This window comes from Cydia splendana, chromosome 16 (genome assembly GCF_910591565.1).
Source record: "Cydia splendana chromosome 16, ilCydSple1.2, whole genome shotgun sequence".
Lineage (NCBI taxonomy): Eukaryota > Metazoa > Arthropoda > Insecta > Lepidoptera > Tortricidae > Cydia > Cydia splendana.
Window position 1 is genome coordinate 3406650 of NC_085975.1, and position 23835 is coordinate 3430484.

The window sequence follows — 23835 nt, forward strand, 5'->3', positions numbered from 1 at the left end:
AACAAACAATAAACGAAAGACAAACGTGTATAGGCAAGAACCGCATAGTTAGTCTGATGTATAGATAAAGTCATGTAAATGGCGAGTCTATTTCACGGTTTGAAAATAATTAATAAGAATGACTATGAAGTTACGGTATTTAAACTTCATGGACATGGCTAGCACGAGTCCTCCGTGAGTGAATTAAATATAGTCGAATGATGATATTCTGTGACTGATTTTGTATGAAAGTATCCTCCTTATAATTAAGATTCAGGTATATTTTATTTAGCCCAGTAAAGATACGGTTTTACAAAATATTAATTATAATATTCATATCGATATTTTTATATAGGTAATATAATTATGCAAGAATCCTACAAAGTAAATACATGCTTCCTTTTTATGCAAAAAATAGCGGCGATTTTTTCTATTCAATTCAATTAATAATAATAATATTACATTTACAAAGTATAATTTGTGATCTTTATATAGGTTTTATCTTCTTATGCAGTTTGTATCAGCATGTATATTTAAGAAAGTAAATCAATTGTCTAATTTAAGATGTTCTATTATATGCGTAATACGACGATTCATAGACAAAAAGATAAAGACGTTAGAATAGTTTTGGATACAAGAATTTATAAAACGTTGTTAATTTATTTTAAAAATTATTTTATTCATTTTAAAACTCTATTTTGATTTTAATCTCCTAAGCCCTGATGTCTTTTGAGCGGAATAATACAAATCGAATTTTGAAATTTAAAGTAAAAAAGGTCCCCAATTCAAATGTTGAATCTCATTTTATAAAAACAATACTACCTTTGGACCTTTCCAAGTTTTATACTCCTTAATAGCTCTCCTTAATTTCCTTTCAAGCGCTTGTCGGTCCCGGGAACGCAACTGACGAACCTTCTTCATTATTATGTCATTCAATAGCTTCTTAGTATCTTCTGAGATATATACATTTTCTTTTTTTCCATACTCTTTGAGCTTTTTAATGTAATTTTGAAAGATGATTTTTTGACCCGGTTCAAATAGCGCATCCATGGCATTTAAGAACTTGATACGAAGTGGCATTTCATCTTGCAAGTCTTCTTTGTACTCCTTTATTATATCTTTAATATCAAAATCACGCATTCGTGACAGCTTCCTTAGTTTTGTGGATAGTTTTTTTGGATAATCATATTTGATTTCGTCTAAACATTTTGATAAAAGGATAATATACTTCGATAATTTTAACTTAGGATAGTCTTTCAATGTTTCGAAAAACTGACTCAGAAATGTTTGAAATATCTTGTCAGATCTTAACGTTGGAACATCTGTCTTTTCGTTAGTAGTTTCGTACGATGAACTGTCAGTTTGAACATACTTAAAATAAAACAACAGCGCAACACATACACGCGTAGCTAGCAAACCCATGGTTTTCGTTTCATATCGTATTTATAAGTTAATATTAATAGTAATTTCACGGTTTGAAAGTAATAATTGCAAATATTTTTACTACAGCTTTAGATGCTATAAAGTCTAGGGGTCTGTAGACACAGCCCGCTATTTTTGTTTTCCTTTCTTGGACCAAGTTTCAAAGCTGTAGTCAGAGGTACTTTTATCTTTTATTTTTCGTTCATCACTAGAGCTTGAAGAAGAGTGAAGGCATGACGAGTCACATGATTCTTCTGATTCGGTTGAGCTGAGTTCTACTGAGTCTGAGGATAATGATTGTGACGAATATTCTTTAATTGCTTTTTTCATTAACGATTTGAGAGTTTTACGATCGCGCTTGCTTAAGTAATGAATTCTACTGTCTATCATTCTTAATAATTCATCTGTTTCATATTTGATGACTACCTTGCGTAATGTTCCAAATTCTCTTAAGGCATAAATATAATCGTCGAACCTAACATTATCTGCAGTCCAAAAAATCGAGTTCATGGCATTTAAAAATTTAGTTCGACGAGGCCGTTCGTTCTCTAATTCTGATTTGTACTCTTCCATTATCTCTTTTATTTCTTCTTCATGCTTACGAGAAAGTTTTATTATTTTTTTGGCAAGTTTCTTTGTGTAAGAGTATTTCATCTTCTTTACACTTTTATATAACTGCTGTAAATATTTTTTTCGTCTTTTGTGATCTTCATCGCTTAGGTCTGGGTCTCTAAAATTGATCAAAGTAAAAAGATAATTCGCTAGGAATACATCGAATACACCGCTTGTTCTCAATACTTTTGCAGACTCATTATTATTTGTCGTATTTAAAAATGCCTTCAATATGTCGTCAGTTCTAATGGCTGTTTCCGATTTTCTATCTTTATTTGTTGCATTTAAAAACGGATTAAATGTATCGTCAGTTCTCATGACTGTTTCTGATTCTCCATCTTTATTTGTCGTATTTAAAAATGCCTTGAATGTGTCGTCAGTTCTCATGACTGTTTCTGATTCTCCACCTTCATTTGTCACATTTGAAAATGCCTTGAATGTGTCGTCAGTTCTCATGACTGTTTCTGATTCTCCACCTTCATTTGTCACATTTGAAAATGCCTTGAATGTGTCGTCAGTTCTCATGTGTATTTCTGATTCCCCATCTTTATTTGTCGCATTTGAAAAAGCCTTGAATGGGACGCCAGTTCTCATGTGTGTTTCTGATTCTCCATCTTTATTTGTCGCATTTGAAAATGCCTTGAATGTGACGCCAGTTCTCATGGATGTTTCTGATTCTCCATCTTTATTTGTCGCATTTGAAAATGCCTTGAATGTGACGCCAGTTCTCATGTATGTTTCTGATTCTCCATCTTTATTTGTCGCATTTGAAAATGCCTTGAATGTGACGCCAGTTCTCATAGATGTTTCTGATTCTCCATCTTTATTTGTTGCATTTGAAAATGCCTTGAATGTGACGCCAGTTCTCATGGATGTTTCTGATTCTCCACCTTTATCAGTTGCATTTACACTAGTAATACTTATACTTGATATTGTATTAGTGTGGAAACAGGTATAAGCAGTAAATGTAACGTAAATAACCACTGACCGCATGCTTACTGCTTCATGAACATTTTTCATAACAACGTAAAACTCATTTCACGGTTTTAAAATATCGTTTTTTATTACTATAATTATAAAGTTACTAAATTAAAATTCAAACCTGTATTTTTATAGTTTTTATGGGTAGTTTTTGTTATATATCAATATCTTAAGACACCTTCCTTATACTGTGACCATATGGGGGCTCGTTCTTTGTACAGAAGCTAGGCTCTGTTTGGGGGGTCATTTTGGGGAGTTTTCAGGAGGCTAGGGAGGTTATTTATTTTTAGTTTTTATGTTTAGTACCCATTTAAGTTTTCTGTAGTTGTAGCTTGTTTAGGTTTATAATTAGTCTTAGTTTTAAGTTAGATTTGTATTTTCTGGAAATAAGTTTTATTTAAGCCAAAGGAATTACTGAACAAAATTGATTGTGCAAAATTAAATTTACTTTACATATATATCTTTAATTTTATTTCCTATAATACTCTTCGTACGCTAACATCAGTTTCATTATCACGTCATTTCTGACAGTACTTCTTTGTTTATCCAGCACATAGAATATATTTCTGATCAGCAATTTGGTCTGGCGGTTCATGAGATGCTTCCCTTCCCGGCCCTTCGAGTAACCGTGGAGATAGTAAATATACTCGTGCAGTTTAATCTCATATTTCCAGGTAAACAACGAGTTCATAGCTCGAAAAAAAACCATTCTTCTTGGTTTTTCTTCAAGAGTATCATTAATTAAACCAGTTACTTTTTCTTTAATCTTTGACGCTTTTTTTCGAGACAATATTTTTGACTTCCTTGCCAATCGTTTCACAAAGTATCTCAGGAAGGATTCACAAGAACGTCGACGGCTCGTTGATCCCTTTAAGTTGTGTCCTAGCATACTGAACAACCCACCCATCTTACGAAATGGCAATTTATTTAATATTGTCTCAAACATATCTAGGGTAAAATTGAAAAAGGCACCTTCAGCTGGATGGGGTACTCTTGGTTTCTTTGGCGCGCGAAGTATATCAAATACCTCTTTTTCTGTAGTAAAGTGGAACCATTCCCTGCTATCAAAGTGTCTGGTAACTTGAATAGATTCTTCCGTAGTATTTTGTACTCGTAAATCACATTTCGATTTATTGCGGCAATCTTTATTTTCGTAACTCGATGTCAACTCGTCGAATGCGATTATTTCAATGCAATTGAGCAGAACAGCAGCAAATACGATAATCATTTTAGATTCAAATCACCGTTTAACGTACTTTCTTGGACGAGGTACGTAGGGCGATTGCTTCGCTACAGTATGTCTCCAATACCGATGTGTTGTTTAAGATTCTTGTCACCGAACCACGCTCGCAGCTGCTTCGCTATCTGAAAGGTAATTTACTTGAATGAAATTAAGCGTTATAGACAGTTAAAATACCTACATATTTTAAGTGTCAGTCTTCACTGCACACTGGTGCTATAATGGCTTGTAAAGTGTTAAATTATTATGATATGACGTATGTAATTAATTATGAATCATCATTAAATAATTTAGAACCCTGGTTGATACTATCGAGGATCTCGTTAACTTAAGTAAGAAACACCTATCATTTGATATTCACCAGTTATACTTGAGTGAAGGAAATAATCGTGACATCGTGAGGTAACCATGAGGCTGATTCTAATTCAACAATTAGTTATGGTTTTGAACTGGTTTTGATACAACCTTGGCGATCATCTTGGTGATTAGCGCGCATCTTACGCACTACTTTCACTACATATCGCATGCACCAAGATTGGTGACGCAGATGCGTGAGCAATCTTCATCACTACACCTTATAAAACAAAGTCCCCATCGCATCTGTTTGTTTGTGTGCTTGTATTTCGCGATAAACTCGAAAACTACTGAACGGATTTACATGCGGTTTTCACCTATCGATAGAGTGATTCTTGAGGAAGGTTTGTTTATAATTTGTTAACCCGTGCGATTCCGGGGCGGTACGCTAGTATCAAAATAAGATCAAAATCATAACAAGTGGATAAATCTGAATCGGGCTTCTCGGTTCTACCAGCGAAGGGCGTCCTGAGACCCAGAAGCAATTGTTTTGTTTTTGAAACCCTTAGTTACACCACAGAATAAATAATAGTACTAGGTACAGAAGACTCACTCTCTAACAAAACAAAACGCGTCTGTTATGATCAGCACAGATATGGCCGCTAGGTGGCGACAGCGCCACGCGCGGCTTATGGCTTTCCCCAAAATTGGGGCGGAACGGATGTACTTTTAGCTACCTGTAGCAAAGCGACGAAATCGCGGAGTGAGCCACGCCTGGTTACGCAATAAAAGTTCAAAATAGATTTTGGAATATGTACAAAAAATTGTACGTAGGGACTTAGGAGGTTAAAACTTGCGCTCGAATGCGGTTGAATTCATGGCCCCATTGTGTGATGGCACCCGGTGTAATTAGGATTGTTCATTTTTTTTTTAATGTTCTATTTCGAAAACCATTTCGAGATATGAGGTTTTCAAACAGTTTCCGACATTTGCTGCGATATAATAATTGAGGATTGAAGATATTTCAACAAACATCCTTATGACCTTAGTTTGACCTTTCTCGTTGGCTGAATGTAAAGTCATCGCATAATAAAAGTTATCGGACCATAGTAAATCAATCCGTCACTCACGTAATTGTCAAAGTTATCATTGTCATAATGAAATTTTTCAGTTAAACCGCTGCGCTGGTTTGTTATGATTTGATTTATAATTGATACCTAAACAGTAGTTTTCGTTGCTTAATATATCAAAGACCTTGTTCCTACGTGTGGGAATGATTCACAAAAATAATTGTTCGAATCCGCGAAGACCTACGACGTGAAACATGGTGCCGTAAATTGAACTTGGAATACCTACCTACTTACACACAGTATTGCTGTGAGGATCACGTCGATGTAAGTATAAAATTAATATTATTTTACTACAATTATTTAAAAGCTCACTTTGTAGGTAGGGTCGCGGGAACCTATGTGTTTTCTGTGGTAATGTAGCCAGAGTATATAAAGGCAAACCGTTAAACAGAGATGGTGCCTACTAGAAAGAAACACTATACAAGAATACATAGTCATACTCAAAATTCAGCCTGAAACTGCTTTAAAAAGATATAATTTCTAATTTCCAGGTACATGTTGCAGTTCAAGCTGCTGATATCATGGTGGACAAGACTTAAGTTAATAGTTGTGAATAATAAAACATGTTTTTGTTTACCTACTTTTTTATTAATTTAGGAAATATATGTATATATGTTTCCCAAAAAAAAGTAACTATATATATATGTATGTTCATCATGTTCTGCACGAGCAGCTGACAATGGCTTCTTGTTGACGAACCAGAAGAGAAGTGTATGGTTTGTTATTTACTCTGTTCCCAGGCATTATTTACTGTCGTAAAGTATTATGACGATTAATATGACGTTCGTTTCGATACAAAATGCTCAACTTTGTTCAGGGCCCAAGTGCCTTAACAAAATCAATCTCCTTCGTACATTACGTATCCCACAGCCGTATCTAAATAGGAATCACATGATGACCTGAAATTATAGGATATAATTAGCAAAATTGGCATGTACCTAATATAGTACAATATCCAAACAATGGTGACAAGCCGGTAGAACCCACTGGGTGCTACCTTAGCAATGGACGCTTATAACGATTTTATGAATCCAATCATCTTACGAATCGAATCAGTTAAAAAATATATGATGTAACTTACATTTGTATTTTTGCTCCCCTGATTTCAGCCAAGTTATGGTTGGAGTTGGATGCTATGTGGATACATACTCCAATAAAACTAAGTTATATTATATAACTTAGGCAGATTTCTGGAATCAGCTTTCACAAATTTATAGCGTAGGTATTTTGAAATTATTGATTTAGGGATTCAAAATAAACGAGTTTTCCAGACGATATTATTTATAGAAACGCGTGACACTGACATTGTAGACAGGTGACATTACAATCAATTGACAATTACAACTATTTTTTTAATATTTGTTATTGCTTGTGCTTTATCAAATCAGCCACTACATGTAATTTACGAGAAGTCGTATCTCATATTTTCAATAAATTATAAATATTCAACCGAGCCGTGAATTAATAAATCATTCAAATTCGTATCTTAAATTAACCTATATTTTCAGAAAATAAAATAAAAATGGGGGTCTAAAAAAAATGAACAATCCTAATTGCAGGGCTCGTACCACCATATGGCCCCCTGACTAGCCAAGATAACAATCGATGATAGAAAACGGCAATCTATAGTTTTATTATTTATTATTATAGTTTTTTTATGTAATTCGACATTAAGAGACCATATACATCTCTAAGTAATTGTAATACGTTAGTTTGAATTGGTAGTTGCGGTTAGTTGTATTTTATAAAATTGTTGATGTTTTGTTATTATTTTTGCTTGTAATTATGTAAATTCAATGTTGATGTGTAAAAGTTTGAAGTTGAAGTTTGAAGTCTAAACTTAAATAATGTATGGAAATAGTCACGTGACTTTTCGTAGCATTGTCATCTTGATTAGGCTCCTAGAAGGAAAGTCTAGCAAGGGGCGCATACAATACAGCTGGTGTAGATTATGATTCAATTCACCTGCCACACTGCCAGAGTGACCAAGGCGGCCAGCAGCCAGTCTTTAGTGACCAACAGAATGCATCCAAACAACATGGCGTCCAGGGTTGCCAACGTCCATTCTTCACCCCACCTGTCAAAGGACAATTAATATTAATTAAACATAATAAGCAGAGGAAAAAAGAGGAAAAAAATAGTTTTGATATACTCGACGAGGGAAATTTAGATAAAGACGCAGAAAATCAATACAATACCATCATAACCAATATAAAAACGGCCAGCAGTAAAATAAAACAAACTAGAAAAAATAATAACAAACTCACTAAAGACACAATAAAGTTAATTGAGGACCGGGAAGATACTGGACAATAATAGAAAAGTCCAACGAGTTCAATGTCCCTCTATACCTTGCTTTTGTTGATTATAGCAAAGCATTCGACAGCGTCAAACACTCCGCTATATTTTCCGCCATGCAGAATCAGGGTATAGACACGGCATATGTTGAACTCGTTGGAACTATTTACAACAATAGCACAGCCAGCATTAAATTGCACGCACCGGGTCCCGTATTCAGCATAGGGAAAGGCGTCAAATAGGACGACTTAGACGACGGTGTCTTAAGCGCAAACTCCTTGACATGTGCATCCTGCCCATCCTAGCTTACGGTGCACAAACTTGGTCATTAACTGAGGCTCTAAAATCTAAACTCAAGGTTTGCCAGCGTGCGATGGAGCGTAGTATACTAGGTGTTCGCAGAACTGATCGAATCAGAAACACGGAACTACGCTCCAAAACTAGAGTTGTAGATGTAGGCGTCAAGACCGCTAAGCTTAAGTGGGACTGGGCTGGACATGTCTGCCGCATGCACCCAGAAAGGTGGGCCAAAATGGTTACTGAGTGGGACCCACGGAACGCAATAGACGGTGCAGGTCGGGGTTTAGGCAGACCGAAAAGGAGATGGCGGGACGACTTGGACGCATTCTACCCCAAATGGTGGGAAAATGCCCATGACAGGGTCGAGTGGAGAAAACGAGGGGAGGCCTTTGCCCAACAGTGGGACACCAAAGTAGGCTAAAAAAAAATAAGCAGAGGGTTTAAAGCGCTTGAAACCCGACTTCGGTTATATTCATAAATTCGTAACTAGTGATCCGCACCGGCTTCGCACGGGTTAACAAATTATACTTAAAATACGTGAGTGACCCGTTCTTAATATATAAATATTAAATTTAATATGTCTGTGTCTCACGGAAGATTTGTTATTTTACACCTTCTTAATTATTAATTATTTTACACCCATCGTACACCACTGTCCTAATAAGTGCTCGTTCTCCAATATATCTATTATCTACCTCGTTCAACATACCTACCTACGATAGAACACCATTTAACGAGAAAGAACACAGATTAAATACCCTTCTATATTGGCGGTAAAGAGGGGGAGGGGATATAATAGCCCCGGGGCTCGTTCAGGCCGTTCCGCCGTTATAAAACCTACAATGGCCATCCTGATATTGACCTTGCCGATATATTGCAGGTGCTCGAAGGTCATGATAAAAGCTAGAGTCCATCTAAACTAACTTTGCAGCGATTTTAATATAACAAAGTAACGGTGTCATTATAAACAGATTTTCATAGAAATTTAAAATTAATGATGGCATATCCATACTTTCTAAATGCCATTATTTGTGTAGCAAAATAACATTGATGTATTTTGTTACGAGTGCCGTTTCTAATTTCGAAGCTTGAGCAGCGAGAGACCCAAACTACGTCATTATCTAATCTAAATATACTCGTAATTAAGTTAATCCTTTTTTATTCAACATCCTCGAACCTTATCCAGTTTTATTTTCGTAATCATAGAAAAAAGGACAAATTGAAAGGGAGATACTTGAACTCGTGACTCTGGGATATCAGCCCGTCACTCTACCAATTAAGCTACCGAGACTTCCCCGTTAACATCAAATATTTATTTACTGCTTTGAAAAAAAAAAGACTATTTTTGACGGGAAAAATAGAAGCCGCAAACATATAAATGTTACCTACCAACTGAGGGCGAAACTCGAAGGCATGCTGTCAGGATCATACAGAAGTGCGCTGGTGTTTCCAGCCTCTCGAGCTACCAGCTCCACGTCCAGTAGTCGCTCCATTACTGTTCGCTCGCTGGCAACCCAGCTGAGACCATCTAGAGCCTGATCACATCAATAATGTTACCTACCAACTGAGGGCGAAACACGAAGGCATGCTGTCAGGGTCATACAGCAGTGCGCTGGTGTTTCCAGCCTCTCGAGCTACCAGCTCAGCTCCACGTCCAGTAGTCGCTCCATTATTGTTCGCTCGCTGGCAACCCAGCTGAGACCATCTAGAGCCTTGTCACATCAATAATGTTACCTACCACCTGAGGGCGAAACACGAAGGCATGTTGTCAGGGTCATACAGCAGTGCGCTGGTATTGCCAGCCTCTCGAGCTACCAACTCAACGTCCAGTACTCGCTCCAATACTGTTCGGTCGCTGGCAACCCAGCTGAGACCATCAAGAGCCTGGTCACATCAATAATGTTACCTACCAACTGAGGGCGAAACACGAAGGCATGCTGTGAGGATCATACAGAAGTGCGCTGGTGTTGCCAGCCTCTCGAGCTACCAGTTCCACGTCCAGTAGTCGCTCCATTACTGTTCGCTCGCTGGCAACCCAGCTGAGACCATCTAGAGCCTGATCACATCAATAATGTTACCTACCAACTGAGGGCGATACACGAAGGCATGCTGTCAGGGTCATACAGCAGTGCGCTGGTGTTGCCAGCCTCTCGAGCTACCAGCTCCATGTCCAGTAGTCGCTCCATTACTGTTCGCTCGCTGGCAACCCAGCTGAGACCATCTAGAGCCTGATCACATCAATAATGTTACCTACCAACTGAGGGCGAAACACGAAGGCATGCTGTCAGGATCATACAGAAGTGCGCTGGTGTTGCCAGCCTCTCGAGCTACCAGTTCCACGTCCAATAGTCGCTCCATTACTGTTCGCTCGCTGGCAACCCAGCTGAGACCATCTAGAGCCTGATCACATCAATAATGTTACCTACCAACTGAGGGCGATACACGAAGGCATGCTGTCAGGGTCATACAGCAGTGCGCTGGTGTTGCCAGCCTCTCGAGCTACCAGCTCCATGTCCAGTAGTCGCTCCATTACTGTTCGCTCGCTGGCAACCCAGCTGAGACCATCTAGAGCCTGATCACATCAATAATGTTACCTACCAACTGAGGGCGAAACACGAAGGCATGCTGTCAGGATCATACAGAAGTGCGCTGGTGTTGCCAGCCTCTCGAGCTACCAGTTCCACGTCCAATAGTCGCTCCATTACTGTTCGCTCGCTGGCAACCCAGCTGAGACCATCTAGAGCCTGATCACATCAATAATGTTACCTACCAACTGAGGGCGATACACGAAGGCATGCTGTCAGGGTCATACAGCAGTGCGCTGGTGTTGCCAGCCTCTCGAGCTACCAGCTCCATGTCCAGTAGTCGCTCCATTACTGTTCGCTCGCTGGCAACCCAGCTGAGACCATCTAGAGCCTGATCACATCAATAATGTTACCTACCAACTGAGGGCGAAACACGAAGGCATGCTGTCAGGGTCATACAGCAGTGCGCTGGTGTTTCCAGCCTCTCAAGCTACCAACTCAACGTCCAGTAGTCGCTCCAATACTGTTCGCTCGCTGGCAACCCAGCTTAGATCATCTAGAGCCTGGTCACATCAATAATGTTACCTACCAACTGAGGGCGAAACACGAAGGCATGCTGTGAGGATCATACAGAAGTGCGCTGGTGTTGCCAGCCTCTCGAGCTACCAGTTCCACGTCCAGTAGTCGCTCCATTACTGTTCGCTCGCTGGCAACCCAGCTGAGACCATCTAGAGCCTGATGATAGAAAAAGAAATGAATGGTTAATAAAGTCAGACCGGGAAAAGTCTGCAGTGATTTTGATAGCCCACGCAGTGCAAGTGTCATTTTAAACGTCAAATTTTCTATGATATTATGACGTATAAATAACACTTGCACTGCGTGGGCTATCAAAATCGCTGGAGGCTTTTCTTGGTCTAACTCTATTATAAAATACTACATTACATAATGCCCCTTTCGCAAGTGCCGCGGTTTACATCTGTTCGACATTTGTTATATATTTATGATTAGAAATTGGACATTTAAGTAAAGGCAGCAAGTATATACAAAAACTATGGTCGTCTGTAAAGTCGGTTCACGGACGATAATTTTGCGTGATAACGTCATAAGAAAACATTACCATTACATTAATCATAATCATATTTTTTTTTATTCAAAATAGATTCTTACAGAACACTTTTTGAAAGTCAAAAATTGTAGAGAATAAATACAATTATGTACATATAATAAACAAGCCTATTAAAATTAAACTTATATGCCACTCTTGACTGTAGATAAGGTATCCAACCATACGTGTTTATCAGTTAAATAATCGTCTACCCTATAATAGCCTTTCTTTATTAAAGTATCTTTTGTTACAGCTTTGAACTTGTTTTCTGACATATTCACAATATGGTCGGGTATCTTATTGTATATGTAACGTTACCATGGAGATCTGTCCACAACGTGACACTTTTTCGTGCATGCTACCGGTGTTCATCGACTTAATAAGACGTTATCACGTCAAAACAGCTAAGAGAGTGGCTATTACATAATCTACCTACCTACAAAACCATTGCAGACGCTTGAAGTCGCTATAATTGCCAAAATTAATTCGAAATAAAGCGTCCTTTATGATACCATTCTTGGTATAATTGAAACATTACTTAAAATTGCATATTATCCTTCATGCCCTTGACTCCAAGTAAGACCCTAATCAAAAATAAAGCTATGAAGTTAAACTTTATTAAACGAAGTCCCCTTAAATCATCTGCATGAACAAAAAAATTAGATTCATTTTAATAAAATAGTCCTCAAACCAAATAACTCAGATAAAACTCTAAGAAAAGGGATTTTACCTAGGTATAATGCTTTAATTAAAACGAGCAATTTCAAGGAAAGTTCAGCAGGTTTTTGTAAAGCTATGCTACGAGCATTTGTTCATGTCAAGTTTCATGTCATTACAGCATGTTGGCGTTTTCAATAAAAACGTACCTACTTTTGATTGTATAAAAGCTGCTTTTTGTCGCCGGGTTTGTGTGACACTATTTACTAACAAAAATACTAAAATATTGACATTTTACCCGCTCAAAAAACGCAGCTAAAAACCTCGAGAGAAGCGCTTGCCTCGTCTCATGCTCGTCCATAGCACCTGAGAGCAGAAAAAATACAACATTTTACAATAATAAGTAATAGGTATAATTATATTTCCTAGCCTCTTCAAGTCGTCAGTCAACGTGCGCCTTTCGGCTCGATTCGGGAAATGAATTAGAGACTCACTAGATATGAAATAGTAAAGATATGTGACGTTCCACTGCAAAAGGTACCTTATGGCGGCTAGCGCCGTGATTAGTGATGTGCCGTTACCGGTAAAATACCCAAGGTGGTAAAATACCCAGTAATGTTACCGGTAATATTACCCAGAATCAGTAATTTACGGTAATATTCAAATTAAGTAAATGTCAACATAAGTTGTTTTACATTAAATCATTACTTGTCAACAAATGCATCATACGAAGTGCAAAAAATCAACATAGGTTTACTTTTCTAGTAAATTCCCAAAACTACTGGTAATTTTCCCAATGTTACTCGGTATTTTACCAATATTACTAGGAAGTATTCCCCTTGTCTGGGCAAGTGGGCATAGTCAAAACCAGTTCCAGTCAAAACCACTCAATGAATAATACTAGAATTTTAGTAAAACTAAAACGAAAATGTAAAAATCACATTGATTTAATAATAATCATCACATTTTTATGAGTAGGTAAGGGGCTGTCCATAAATTACGTCATCGATTTTTGACGATTTTTGACCCCCCCCCCCCCTATAATCATCCAAAAATCATGCTTCAAATGACCCCATTTCCTCCTACTTCATGCTACCGTCATCCGATGTCCAGACCCCCCCCCCCTAATTTGAAATGACGTAATTTATGAATAGCCCCTAAGGTGTAGTTCAATGACATTGTTTTTATACGTTATTTATTCATTATTTTTTTATAGCTTAATTGATATACTTAATTATATTCTTATTTTGAGCGTGTATATTTGTTTCTTTTTTAATTTTTATTTTATTTATTTTATTTATTTTATTTATTTTATTTATTTTATTTATTTTATTTATTTTATTTATTTTATTTATTTTATTTATTTTATTTATTTTATTTATTTTATTTATTTTATTTATTTTATTTATTTTATTTATTTTATTTATTTTATTTATTTTATTTATTTTATTTATTTTATTTATTTTATTTATTTTATTTATTTTATTTATTTTATTTATTTTATTTATTTTATTTATTTTATTTATTTTATTTATTTTATTTATTTTATTTATTTTATTTATTTTATTTATTTTATTTATTTTATTTATTTTATTTATTTTATTTATTTTATTTATTTTATTTATTTTATTTATTTTATTTATTTTATTTATTTTATTTATTTTATTTATTTTATTTATTTTATTTATTTTATTTATTTTATTTATTTTATTTATTTTATTTATTTTATTTATTTTATTTATTTTATTTATTTTATTTATTTTATTTATTTTATTTATTTTATTTATTTTATTTATTTTATTTATTTTATTTATTTTATTTATTTTATTTATTTTATTTATTTTATTTATTTTATTTATTTTATTTATTTTATTTATTTTATTTATTTTATTTATTTTATTTATTTTATTTATTTTATTTATTTTATTTATTTTATTTATTTTATTTATTTTATTTATTTTATTTATTTTATTTATTTTATTTATTTTATTTATTTTATTTATTTTATTTATTTTATTTATTTTATTTATTTTATTTATTTTATTTATTTTATTTATTTTATTTATTTTATTTATTTTATTTATTTTATTTATTTTATTTATTTTATTTATTTTATTTATTTTATTTATTTTATTTATTTTATTTATTTTATTTATTTTATTTATTTTATTTATTTTATTTATTTGCTTTATTTATTTAGTGACATAATTAAGCCATACAGCGGGGAAATGCTGCCAGCATCTACGGCACCATTCCGCAGGATAGTTTGTAATTATTTATGTTTAGATTAGTTTTATTTATTTTTAGATTTAGTTTTTAAGTTTTTAGGTTAGTTATTTTATTATGTTTTACTTATGGTATTATTTTGTTTCTAGGTATTAAGTTTGTATGCACTAATATTAGTAATATTAAATAAAAGTATATCTTCACAACATTAAGCCATTTCTACATGTTTTAAATTAAATTAATTCATTTATAACGTAAGCGTTCAAGTACGAGTATATTACCCGCTTTTGGGAATATTACCGGGAAGAATGGTATTTACTGGTAATATTCCCAAATGGTAAAATACCGGTAATGGTATTTTACTCTCGGCACATCACTAGCCGTGATTCGGGAAATGAATTAGAGATTCACTAGATATGAAATAGTGAAGATATGTGACGTTCCACGACAAAAGGTACCTTATGTCGGCTAGCGCCGTGATTCGGGAAATGAATTAGATATCAAATAGTGAAGATATGTGACGTTCCACGGAAATAGCGACGCAATAATATTGGATCGGCGTTAATAATAGCGTAAGCGCCAACCGCCATAAGGTACCTTTACCCGTGGGACGACACATAACTTTGCTATATCGTATCTAGTTAATCTCTAATTCATTTCCCGAATCGCGCCTGTCTGTGGAGAGGTTAAATTTCAGCGGAAGGTAAATATGGTATTTTAATTATAAATTATGTAAAAAATAGGAAAAACGTTCGTGTCATTTGCCTCAATATACGCCGCATTGTTGGGCACAAGCCTCCTCTCATACGACAAGAAGGTCACTATCATTTTCAAATAAACAAACAAACCGTAAATAAATGTATTTTCTTTCTTTCTTACCTAGTCCAGCGGTCGCCAGCTGCTTGTAAACGTTCCTAAACAATAATTACAACATATCACTATAACACCTTACAAAACAAAGTCCCCCGCCGCATCTGTCTGTTTGTGTGTTTGTTCGCGATATACTAAAAAAATACTGAACGGATTTTCATGCGGTTTTCACCTATCAATAGAGTGATTCTTGATGTAGGTGTAGGTGTAATTTGTTAACCCGTGCGAGACCGGGGCGGGTCGCTAGTATTTTACATATATTATATATTATAGTACCTATAATAATATACCGTACGAAATTCAGAAATTATGCGAATCCTGTGTTGTGTGTGTGTATGAATGAAATCAAATGCACATTGTGATATTGGTGATACTGCAAGAAGTTAGGGGAGATGCGGATAAGACGGGGACGCTAAGGTTAAGGTAGTAAAAAACCGGATACTTAAAACGGGGTCAGTGTTATTTATTAATCAAATATTAATTACTTATTATAGTTTTATTTGGCACAGCTTTGGACTTGGTAACTAATCATATGAAAATTTGAAAATTACAATTATCAAAAATTTAAATTGGTAAACACGTTTCGACCTGCACTGAACAAACGCACACGCTCTCACTCCCTACTGACATCGGGCTGATGGCCATTTGGGAAGGGCGTCCCGTTGTCCATAACGATTCGTTAGTGTGATGTCTAGTTTCGCCTATGTGTGGGGAGCTCCATCTTACCTCGTGTCCCCGTCTTATCCGTATCTCTCCTACCAACCTGAGTTGTGGCGCGCACACCACTCGACACGCCTCCAGCGGGCCCGACATGGTTTTGGCATCCGGGGACCCATTATTCCTGCCAACAATATTTACATTTTTAGTACCTACATGTATACCACATATACCGCACCGTAAAACACATAAAAAACCGTTGAACAACAATTTAGGGGCTCTGTGAGCTTTAGGCCCTACCCTTTAACATGGTTCTAACCCTTTTGATAAAAAAAACCTAAGGACGAATTGATAAAATAATGTAATAGTAGGTACCAACAATCGCAATTTCCTTGTTTTCCATATATCGAAACGGCTTCTAACGTTACGTGGTGACGTCACGATGTATTGCCATTTTGTTATCAGAAGCGTTTCGTCAGTAAAGTGTTACTACTTTGACCATCATTTGTGACTTTTGTATTGCTTTAAGACAATGAGTCCCATACAGACATTTTATCCTCAAAACAAACCTGATCGATTGATAACATTCATAAAAAATTGTCAAATACCCTATCATTCAATACTGATCACAAAATTTTACGGGAATCTGTTAAGAAATGTGATGTGTCGATCTGTGTATATACGAAACAGCCGGACATACGAAAGCATTTTCGTCCAACCTAAAATGGAGACTTCGCTCTCGGTGCGCACTCACTCGGTCAATTAACTGAAGGTCTCTGGCAAAAGCTTAATAAGTAGGACTAACTATTACGTAACTGTCGGCGCAAAAACAAATAAAATACAAATGACGCACATTAGTCGGTAACATAGGTACACAGATCTAAAATGGCCCTTGAAGAGAATTAAAGTACCTATGCAAAAGGGAATAACAGTTTTGAATGATTCACGGTTAGTTTCACTAGACTGAACGACGATGATGAGTGAACGAGTGAGTGTGTGACGAGTGTGAATGCGTCCGGTGGTAACGTTGAAAGCGAACGCAGCCGACGTGTACGAATGAGGGTAGACCGAGCTAGTAGAAGAGCCGGCCGCAAATTTTCTAACCGACTTGATACCACGATGAAATGCACAATGGTTTCCCATAAAAGTGATGCTAAGTCCGAATTCGATAGTCTGCCACGGCGGAACTTGCCGAAAGTACGAAAAAGAAGGCCACTTCCGGTGCGAAAAAAGGGGGCTGATTTAACCCATAACCCACATAATCTCGTCTGCCAAGGTGTTTCGGCAGGAAAAGCCTTGGCAGACTTATATATTCCTGACATGAGGGTTCATACCCACCGACTGGAATTGGTTTCATGGTGGTATCAGATGGGTTAAATTAGGGGTCCCGGTGGCCACCTTTGAGAGCGTCTGCCAAGCACTTCCGGCATAAAAAATTCTGGCAGATTTCGCTTTTCTGTGTCTACATGTAAATTTCTAACTGCTGCCATAACTATTATTTCGGTATCAGATGGGTTAAATCAGCCCCCTTTTTTCGCACCGGAAGTGGCCGTCTTTTTCGTACTTTCGGCAAGTTCCGCCGTGGCAGACTATCGAATTCGGACTTAGCATTACTTTTATGGGAAACCATTGTGCATTTCATCGTGGTATCAAGTCGGTTAGAAAATTTGCGGCCGGCTCTTCTACTAAGCCCGGTCTACACAACTTTGACACTCACCCCTCACCCGCTATCATCAGCTACCCGTGAACAAGATGCAAGTAACTGCGTCAAAATATTGGGAGCTCGAAAACAATACAAAAGGTAATCACGGTTCATATCCCGGTCGATATAAGTCTATGCAAAAGGGAAGCCATCACGTATTATAATTATGCGTCATGAGTGTAAAAGAAGCAGAATACAAATGAAAAAAAGTGACCATGGACTTTTGAGCTTTTCAGCGGCCGCCAAAACGTGTTGGCAGACTGGAAAATTCGAAAAGCTCCATTCAGCGGATACGGTGGATGATTAAGATCCTATTTGCATCTACCTATTTGCTACTTGTATTTCTGTTTTCTTTTGTATTGTTTTCTTTTATTGAGGTATGCAAAGAGTATTTGTATTGTATTGTATTGTATCCTCCATTTAGGTAGGTAGCACTTTTGATATTTGACAGGTAGGTAATCTTACGTATATTGTAGATATGTGGTAACAACATACAAGCACATAAAAGCGGAGCAAATCTTGAGTTTACGACGGCCATAACGTAACACTTCGCCATCAGTGGACAAAAAGAGATAAAAATATAATTGCCTACAAAGTGGGAGTGGGATGGTTTATAACTGTTGCAGTGAAGTGTGAGATCCATTGATAAGTTGGGGCTTTACTATTTCTATTATTGGATTTATTCGCTATTTTTGTCTTAGAAGGAATTCGACAGATATATATTACAAACCAAAAGAACGAATTTTATATCATACTCTTACTGTTAATAAAGCACTGATGCCCTAGCAGCATATAAGAGAGCGTGTGACTTGCAATCCGGAGGTCGCGGGTTCAAACCCCGGCTCGTACCAATGAGTTTTTCGGAACTTATGTAGGTACGAAATATCATTTGATATTTACCAGTCGCTTTTCGGCGAAGGAAAATATCGTGAGGAAACCGGATTAATCTAAGTTTTTCAGTGTGACCTATACATTAATGTCGCAAAGTACAACATCCTGTATGAAATTCGACCTCATTTCGTATGCCTCCAGAGTTTTGTCGCATTTACACTAAAAGGTATTTTTAATATCAAATAGAATACTAACCGCTACGAGTATTAAGAAGGAAGTATAGCTACCGACAATAGTAACTTTTTACATAAAATCTCCATTTCGGGAGAAAACGTTTTCCACTATAGTGGAGCGTTAACACAGGCTTTAGGCTATTTCGCGTTCATGTCGTCTTGGATATGGGTGAATATGGTATCGATTGCATTCAGTGTAATGCCCTGAACACAAATATATATGAGATGAGATGACAAGCGCGAAAGTGGTGGAGGTAGTTGCTGTGACGTCATAAAGTCGGCAGTACAAACTGTATTTTTATTTTCGTTTAAACATACCATGTGGGGTATACCAAATGAAAGGACTTTTCTAATAATTTGTTAGACCAAGTATTGAAAATGTTACAGTATGTTATATATTTGTGATGTACTCACAAAGTCCTTTAATTTGGTACCACACATGGTATGTTTAAACGAAAATAAAAATAAAGTTTGTACTGCCGACTTTATGACGTCACAGCAACTACCCCCACCACTTTCGCGCTTGTCATCTCATATATTTGTGTTCAGGGCATTACACTGAATGCATCGATACCCATATACCATATTCACCCATATCCGAGGCGACATGAGCGAAAATCGGTTTCTAAAAGAGTTTTCTTTCGTTAGACGCTTTATTACTAACTAAATTTATACATATCACTTTGATTTTGATGTCAATCGCTTCAGCATAATATATTCTAGGTGTAAAGGTTTCGCTTTTAATGAAAAACAATAAAACACAAAAAATGTATTACAAATTTTGAAAATAGGAAAACTTATAAAACTAGTTTTTCATTGTGTCAATAGCGTACAATAAAATCATGTAGAATGGAAAATATTTATAAGTGGAATAACGTTTCCTCTCTTTGTATGAACGATCACGTGCTATACTTCCATATTAATAGCTATCTTTATGTACCAGCGCTATGAATAGAATCTTTGTGTACTCAATGGACGGGCAGCTTTACCGACGACAGTCAAAGGGTAGTTTATGAGCTGTGACCGTTGTTACCGAGTACTATTGACACGGTGACCCGAGATACTTCGATCGTGTAGATATTACCTATACTCTCACAATTCTAGTGAGAGCGAGTCGAGCTCTTGGTAAAACCTGTGTACAAGCTGCAGAGATAACTGACCCCCTCTGCATAGAATAAACAAAAAAAAAATATTTCGGATATAAATCCATAGTTGTTAGTTTACATTTACATTTGTTAACTTGTGTAGTTAACAGCGCCATCTATTTGATCTTTTACATACTTTATCGAACCTAGAATCCCTAGATGGTTTATTGATCTACGTAAAGGTACCTGCTTAGTTCCCTATACAGTGCAGAGGTGGCGCTGTTATTAGTTATTATTATTTTAGGCTAGCGAATTTGTAATGTACTCATGTCACTTTCCGAATATACACCGTAAGAAGCACACGCTGGTTTGTCTCCATCTCCCCCAAGATCCTCCGACCTCCGCCCACGTGCCATCAACATTCAACTTATAAAACAGTGTTAGTGAAATTACAAACTCATCTTAACCTACAACTACCTACTACCTACTTACAACCTACTTAGAAACTTGTTTGCAGTGGGGGTAAATTATCTCTGTAGTTTAATGTAAGTAAGTACAATCGCCTGCGCTCGCGGTGTTCCACCCTTACGGCTCGGCCACGACATCGAGCGACTTGCGACGTCGGGAGCGATAACCATAGATTGGAGCGTGACACAGCGATCGGACCTTTCGCTCCAACCTATGGTTATCGCTCCCGCCGTCGCAAGTCGCTCGATGTCGTGGCCGAGCCGTTAGGAAGATACTCGTTTGACCGCGAACACCGCGTGCGCAGGCGATTGTACCTACTTAGCGTGACTACAGTCAGACTAGAGTCGAACCAAGGTAACTCTGCGTCGAATTGACAGTGACAGTGTGGAGGTGCCACTACAAACGTCAAATAATAATTATTATATTCACGTTTATAGTGGCTCCACATTTTGTCACTAGGAAATCAGCATTAGGTACAAACAATGCCGAAATGCCGCGCATAGCATACGCTAACTCGCTTTGAATGTCGCGCCTTTTTCTAGTGACGGAAATGGCTATAGCAGACACAATTGTCATTTCAGTGGAATGGATGAAAAAAACTATGTTTCCGAGCTTGTTGTCTACAGACACTCTTCTACTCGCATTTATGATGAGTGGGCAGTTATGTCTCGCACAGTCGTCCTACTACGTGACATGTTCATGGTTCGTCCACTTGATCCTAGTAATAAATGGCTTCTCAAGTATACATAGTTATTTGTCGACATCTCGTCGACTTCAGAGGTAAGTTTAGGTAAGGTATGTAATTATGCTTATACTTACTGATACAACTTTGTTAGTAGAAATCTAAAAATGATTTTATTCTGATTTTGTAGTAAGTACTTATAAGGGTTTAGAAGTGCGTAGTACCTGTCTTTATTTCTGCACTGCACATATAAATATTTTTTTCATCACACTTGCTCGGAAAAGATGTATTTACACGTAGGGCTTGCGGGCGGGAAATTGAATTTTTCGCCCTAGGGCGGAAAAAATCTTTTCCGAGCAAGTGTGATGAAAAACACTTATTTACACGTAGGGCTTGCGGGCGGAAAATTGAAATTTTCGCCCTAGGGCGGAAAAGTGTTTTATACAGAAGTTTGTTTTTATTAATTCTCCTTTTTTTCCTTACAAGTGTGATGAAAAACATTGTGTGTGCCACGGGCGGTAAAGAAATTCCGAACTCGTGAACATTTTAAGCCCTCGCTTCGCGTCGGGCTTAAAATTGACACTCGTTCGTAATTTCTTATTTCCCGCCCTTAATACACAATGTACTATTACAGTTCATATGGTCCTACTTTTCCGAATTAGTGCGGGAAAGAGCACTTTGCACGTATGTCAAAAGTTTAAAGGGCCATATGTACTGTAAAACGTTGTACGATACACGTGCGAATAGGTAATTCGCGACTCGTGTCGATTTAAAACACTCCCTTCGGTCGTGTTTTAATTTATCGCCACTCGTTTGAAATTTCCTCTTTTCCGCACTTGTATCGTAAATAACTATTATACACCGTGTACCTATATTTGTATAATTACCTATTTTTACTAAATATTTTTTTATATAAACCAATATACATAGGTACTTACTAGCTCTTTACTAAATGAGTATGAGTTTCCACATGGTATACTTACTTTCTCCTTGAAACTATCTATGAAATTACTAAATTTTTCCCACAAGAAACAGTTCAAAATTGAAGCATCGTAAAATTTTCCAGAAGTTTTCTAAACCTTTTTAAACACTTTCTACATCTTGCACATCTATAAACTTACCTGCCGTGGACATAATGCGCATAAAACTCCTCTTGAAACACCAGCAGCGACAGCCCCACACCGTCACACACGCGCGCTATACCCAGCGTTGGGGACCCCACTATCCGGTCCCACGCCCACTGGGCAAGCAGTACGGGGGCATAGGCCACCCACCACGCGAGTGTACCGACTGCCCAGGTGTAACTTGGGCTGTTGGGCAGGGAGAGTTGCCAGGGAGAAAGGAGCTGGAAGAAAAGAAGCAGTTGAGACAAAGACGCCATGCTCAGCTATGGAGGTGTACCCACTGGGAAAGCAGTACGAGGGCGTAGGTCGCCCACCACACGAGTGTACCACAGCCCAAGCGAGCAAGTTACACTTGGGCTGTTGGGCAAGGAGAGTTGCCAGGGGGAAAGGAGCTGTAAAGAAAATGGACAAATGAACAAAGGCGCTATTCCCAGCTACTCTTCTTCTTCGGGTTTCTCTTTACTTTTCCTTGGGTAGCAAGAGATGCTATCACGAATATACGCCGAACCCCGATATGTGGGGCCGCACCATTAAATAAAATATGTGTATGCCAGTTTTGTTCAGTAAAGTTGTGTTGTATCCGCCGACCTCCCACATAAAGCAATCGCATTCGGTGACCGGAATGATTTAAATGTGCCATTTGTTGGTTACATCTCCATATGTGTCGATGCATACCAAAATTGCTTAAATCCTCGCAAAATGTTATCCAAATTTGAAATATGACAGTACGGAATAAATGCCAAATTAGGGTGGCAAATTTTGAGGACTTAGATAATTTTGATATACGTCGACGGTATTTACAGATAATTAAACTTACATACATGCAAAATAACAAGAGCCAGTGCTACAGTAAACCCGGGGTTGGCTCGTCTCTTCGTCTGCATTGAGGACCATTCTCGAGCTACCATCATGGTCTTCCACAAATTGTTGTCAGCTAAGAGTGTATCTATTGACCGAAACAAAAAGAGATTAATTGCTTACGTTATATCCTGTACAAACGGCAGACTCCTAACAGGCGGCCTAGCCAAGGTGACGATCGCTTGCGCTTCGCCATCGAATCGCTTTGTGTCTCTTTATCACTCTTCCTTATTAGTGTGACAGTGACAGTTGCGTTTCGTTCGCTACGTGGAGTTAGCGATTTGCATGTTGTCTACGGGGCCTGTACATCGGTGGACTGTACTCGGTGGGCGAAGGTACTACCCGAAAACTGACGTCCAGGGTCGTAATAAATTCTCATACGCACGTATAGACTGAAAGGGATAATACTATGGCCCTGCCTATATAAGTAATAATAAGTGAATATGGCCCGTAGTCATTGCATTGCCTTTTTTGCCAGCTGACAGATCACATGCCTAACCGTTTAAAAAATTTAAGTCCAACTATTATTATTAAAATATCTTGAATTAGAGAGTTA

At 37.1% G+C, this 23835-nt stretch overlaps 1 protein-coding gene across 1 annotated transcript in view; it reads right to left on the bottom strand.

The window, feature by feature from the left end:
• The window catches only part of LOC134798127 (meckelin-like), a 62552-nt gene that overhangs the window by 36586 nt on the left and 2131 nt on the right, over window positions 1-23835 (bottom strand). The window contains exons 5-12 of the mRNA XM_063770469.1: window positions 23243-23355; window positions 22419-22642; window positions 16403-16480; window positions 15649-15683; window positions 12842-12909; window positions 10855-11000; window positions 7624-7735; window positions 4239-4359 (exon numbers count right to left, since the gene is read on the bottom strand). Of these exons, the coding sequence (XP_063626539.1) occupies window positions 4285-4359; window positions 7624-7735; window positions 10855-11000; window positions 12842-12909; window positions 15649-15683; window positions 16403-16480; window positions 22419-22642; window positions 23243-23355 (851 nt within the window). The 3' untranslated portion in view covers window positions 4239-4284. The remainder of the gene's footprint in view (window positions 1-4238; window positions 4360-7623; window positions 7736-10854; window positions 11001-12841; window positions 12910-15648; window positions 15684-16402; window positions 16481-22418; window positions 22643-23242; window positions 23356-23835) is intronic.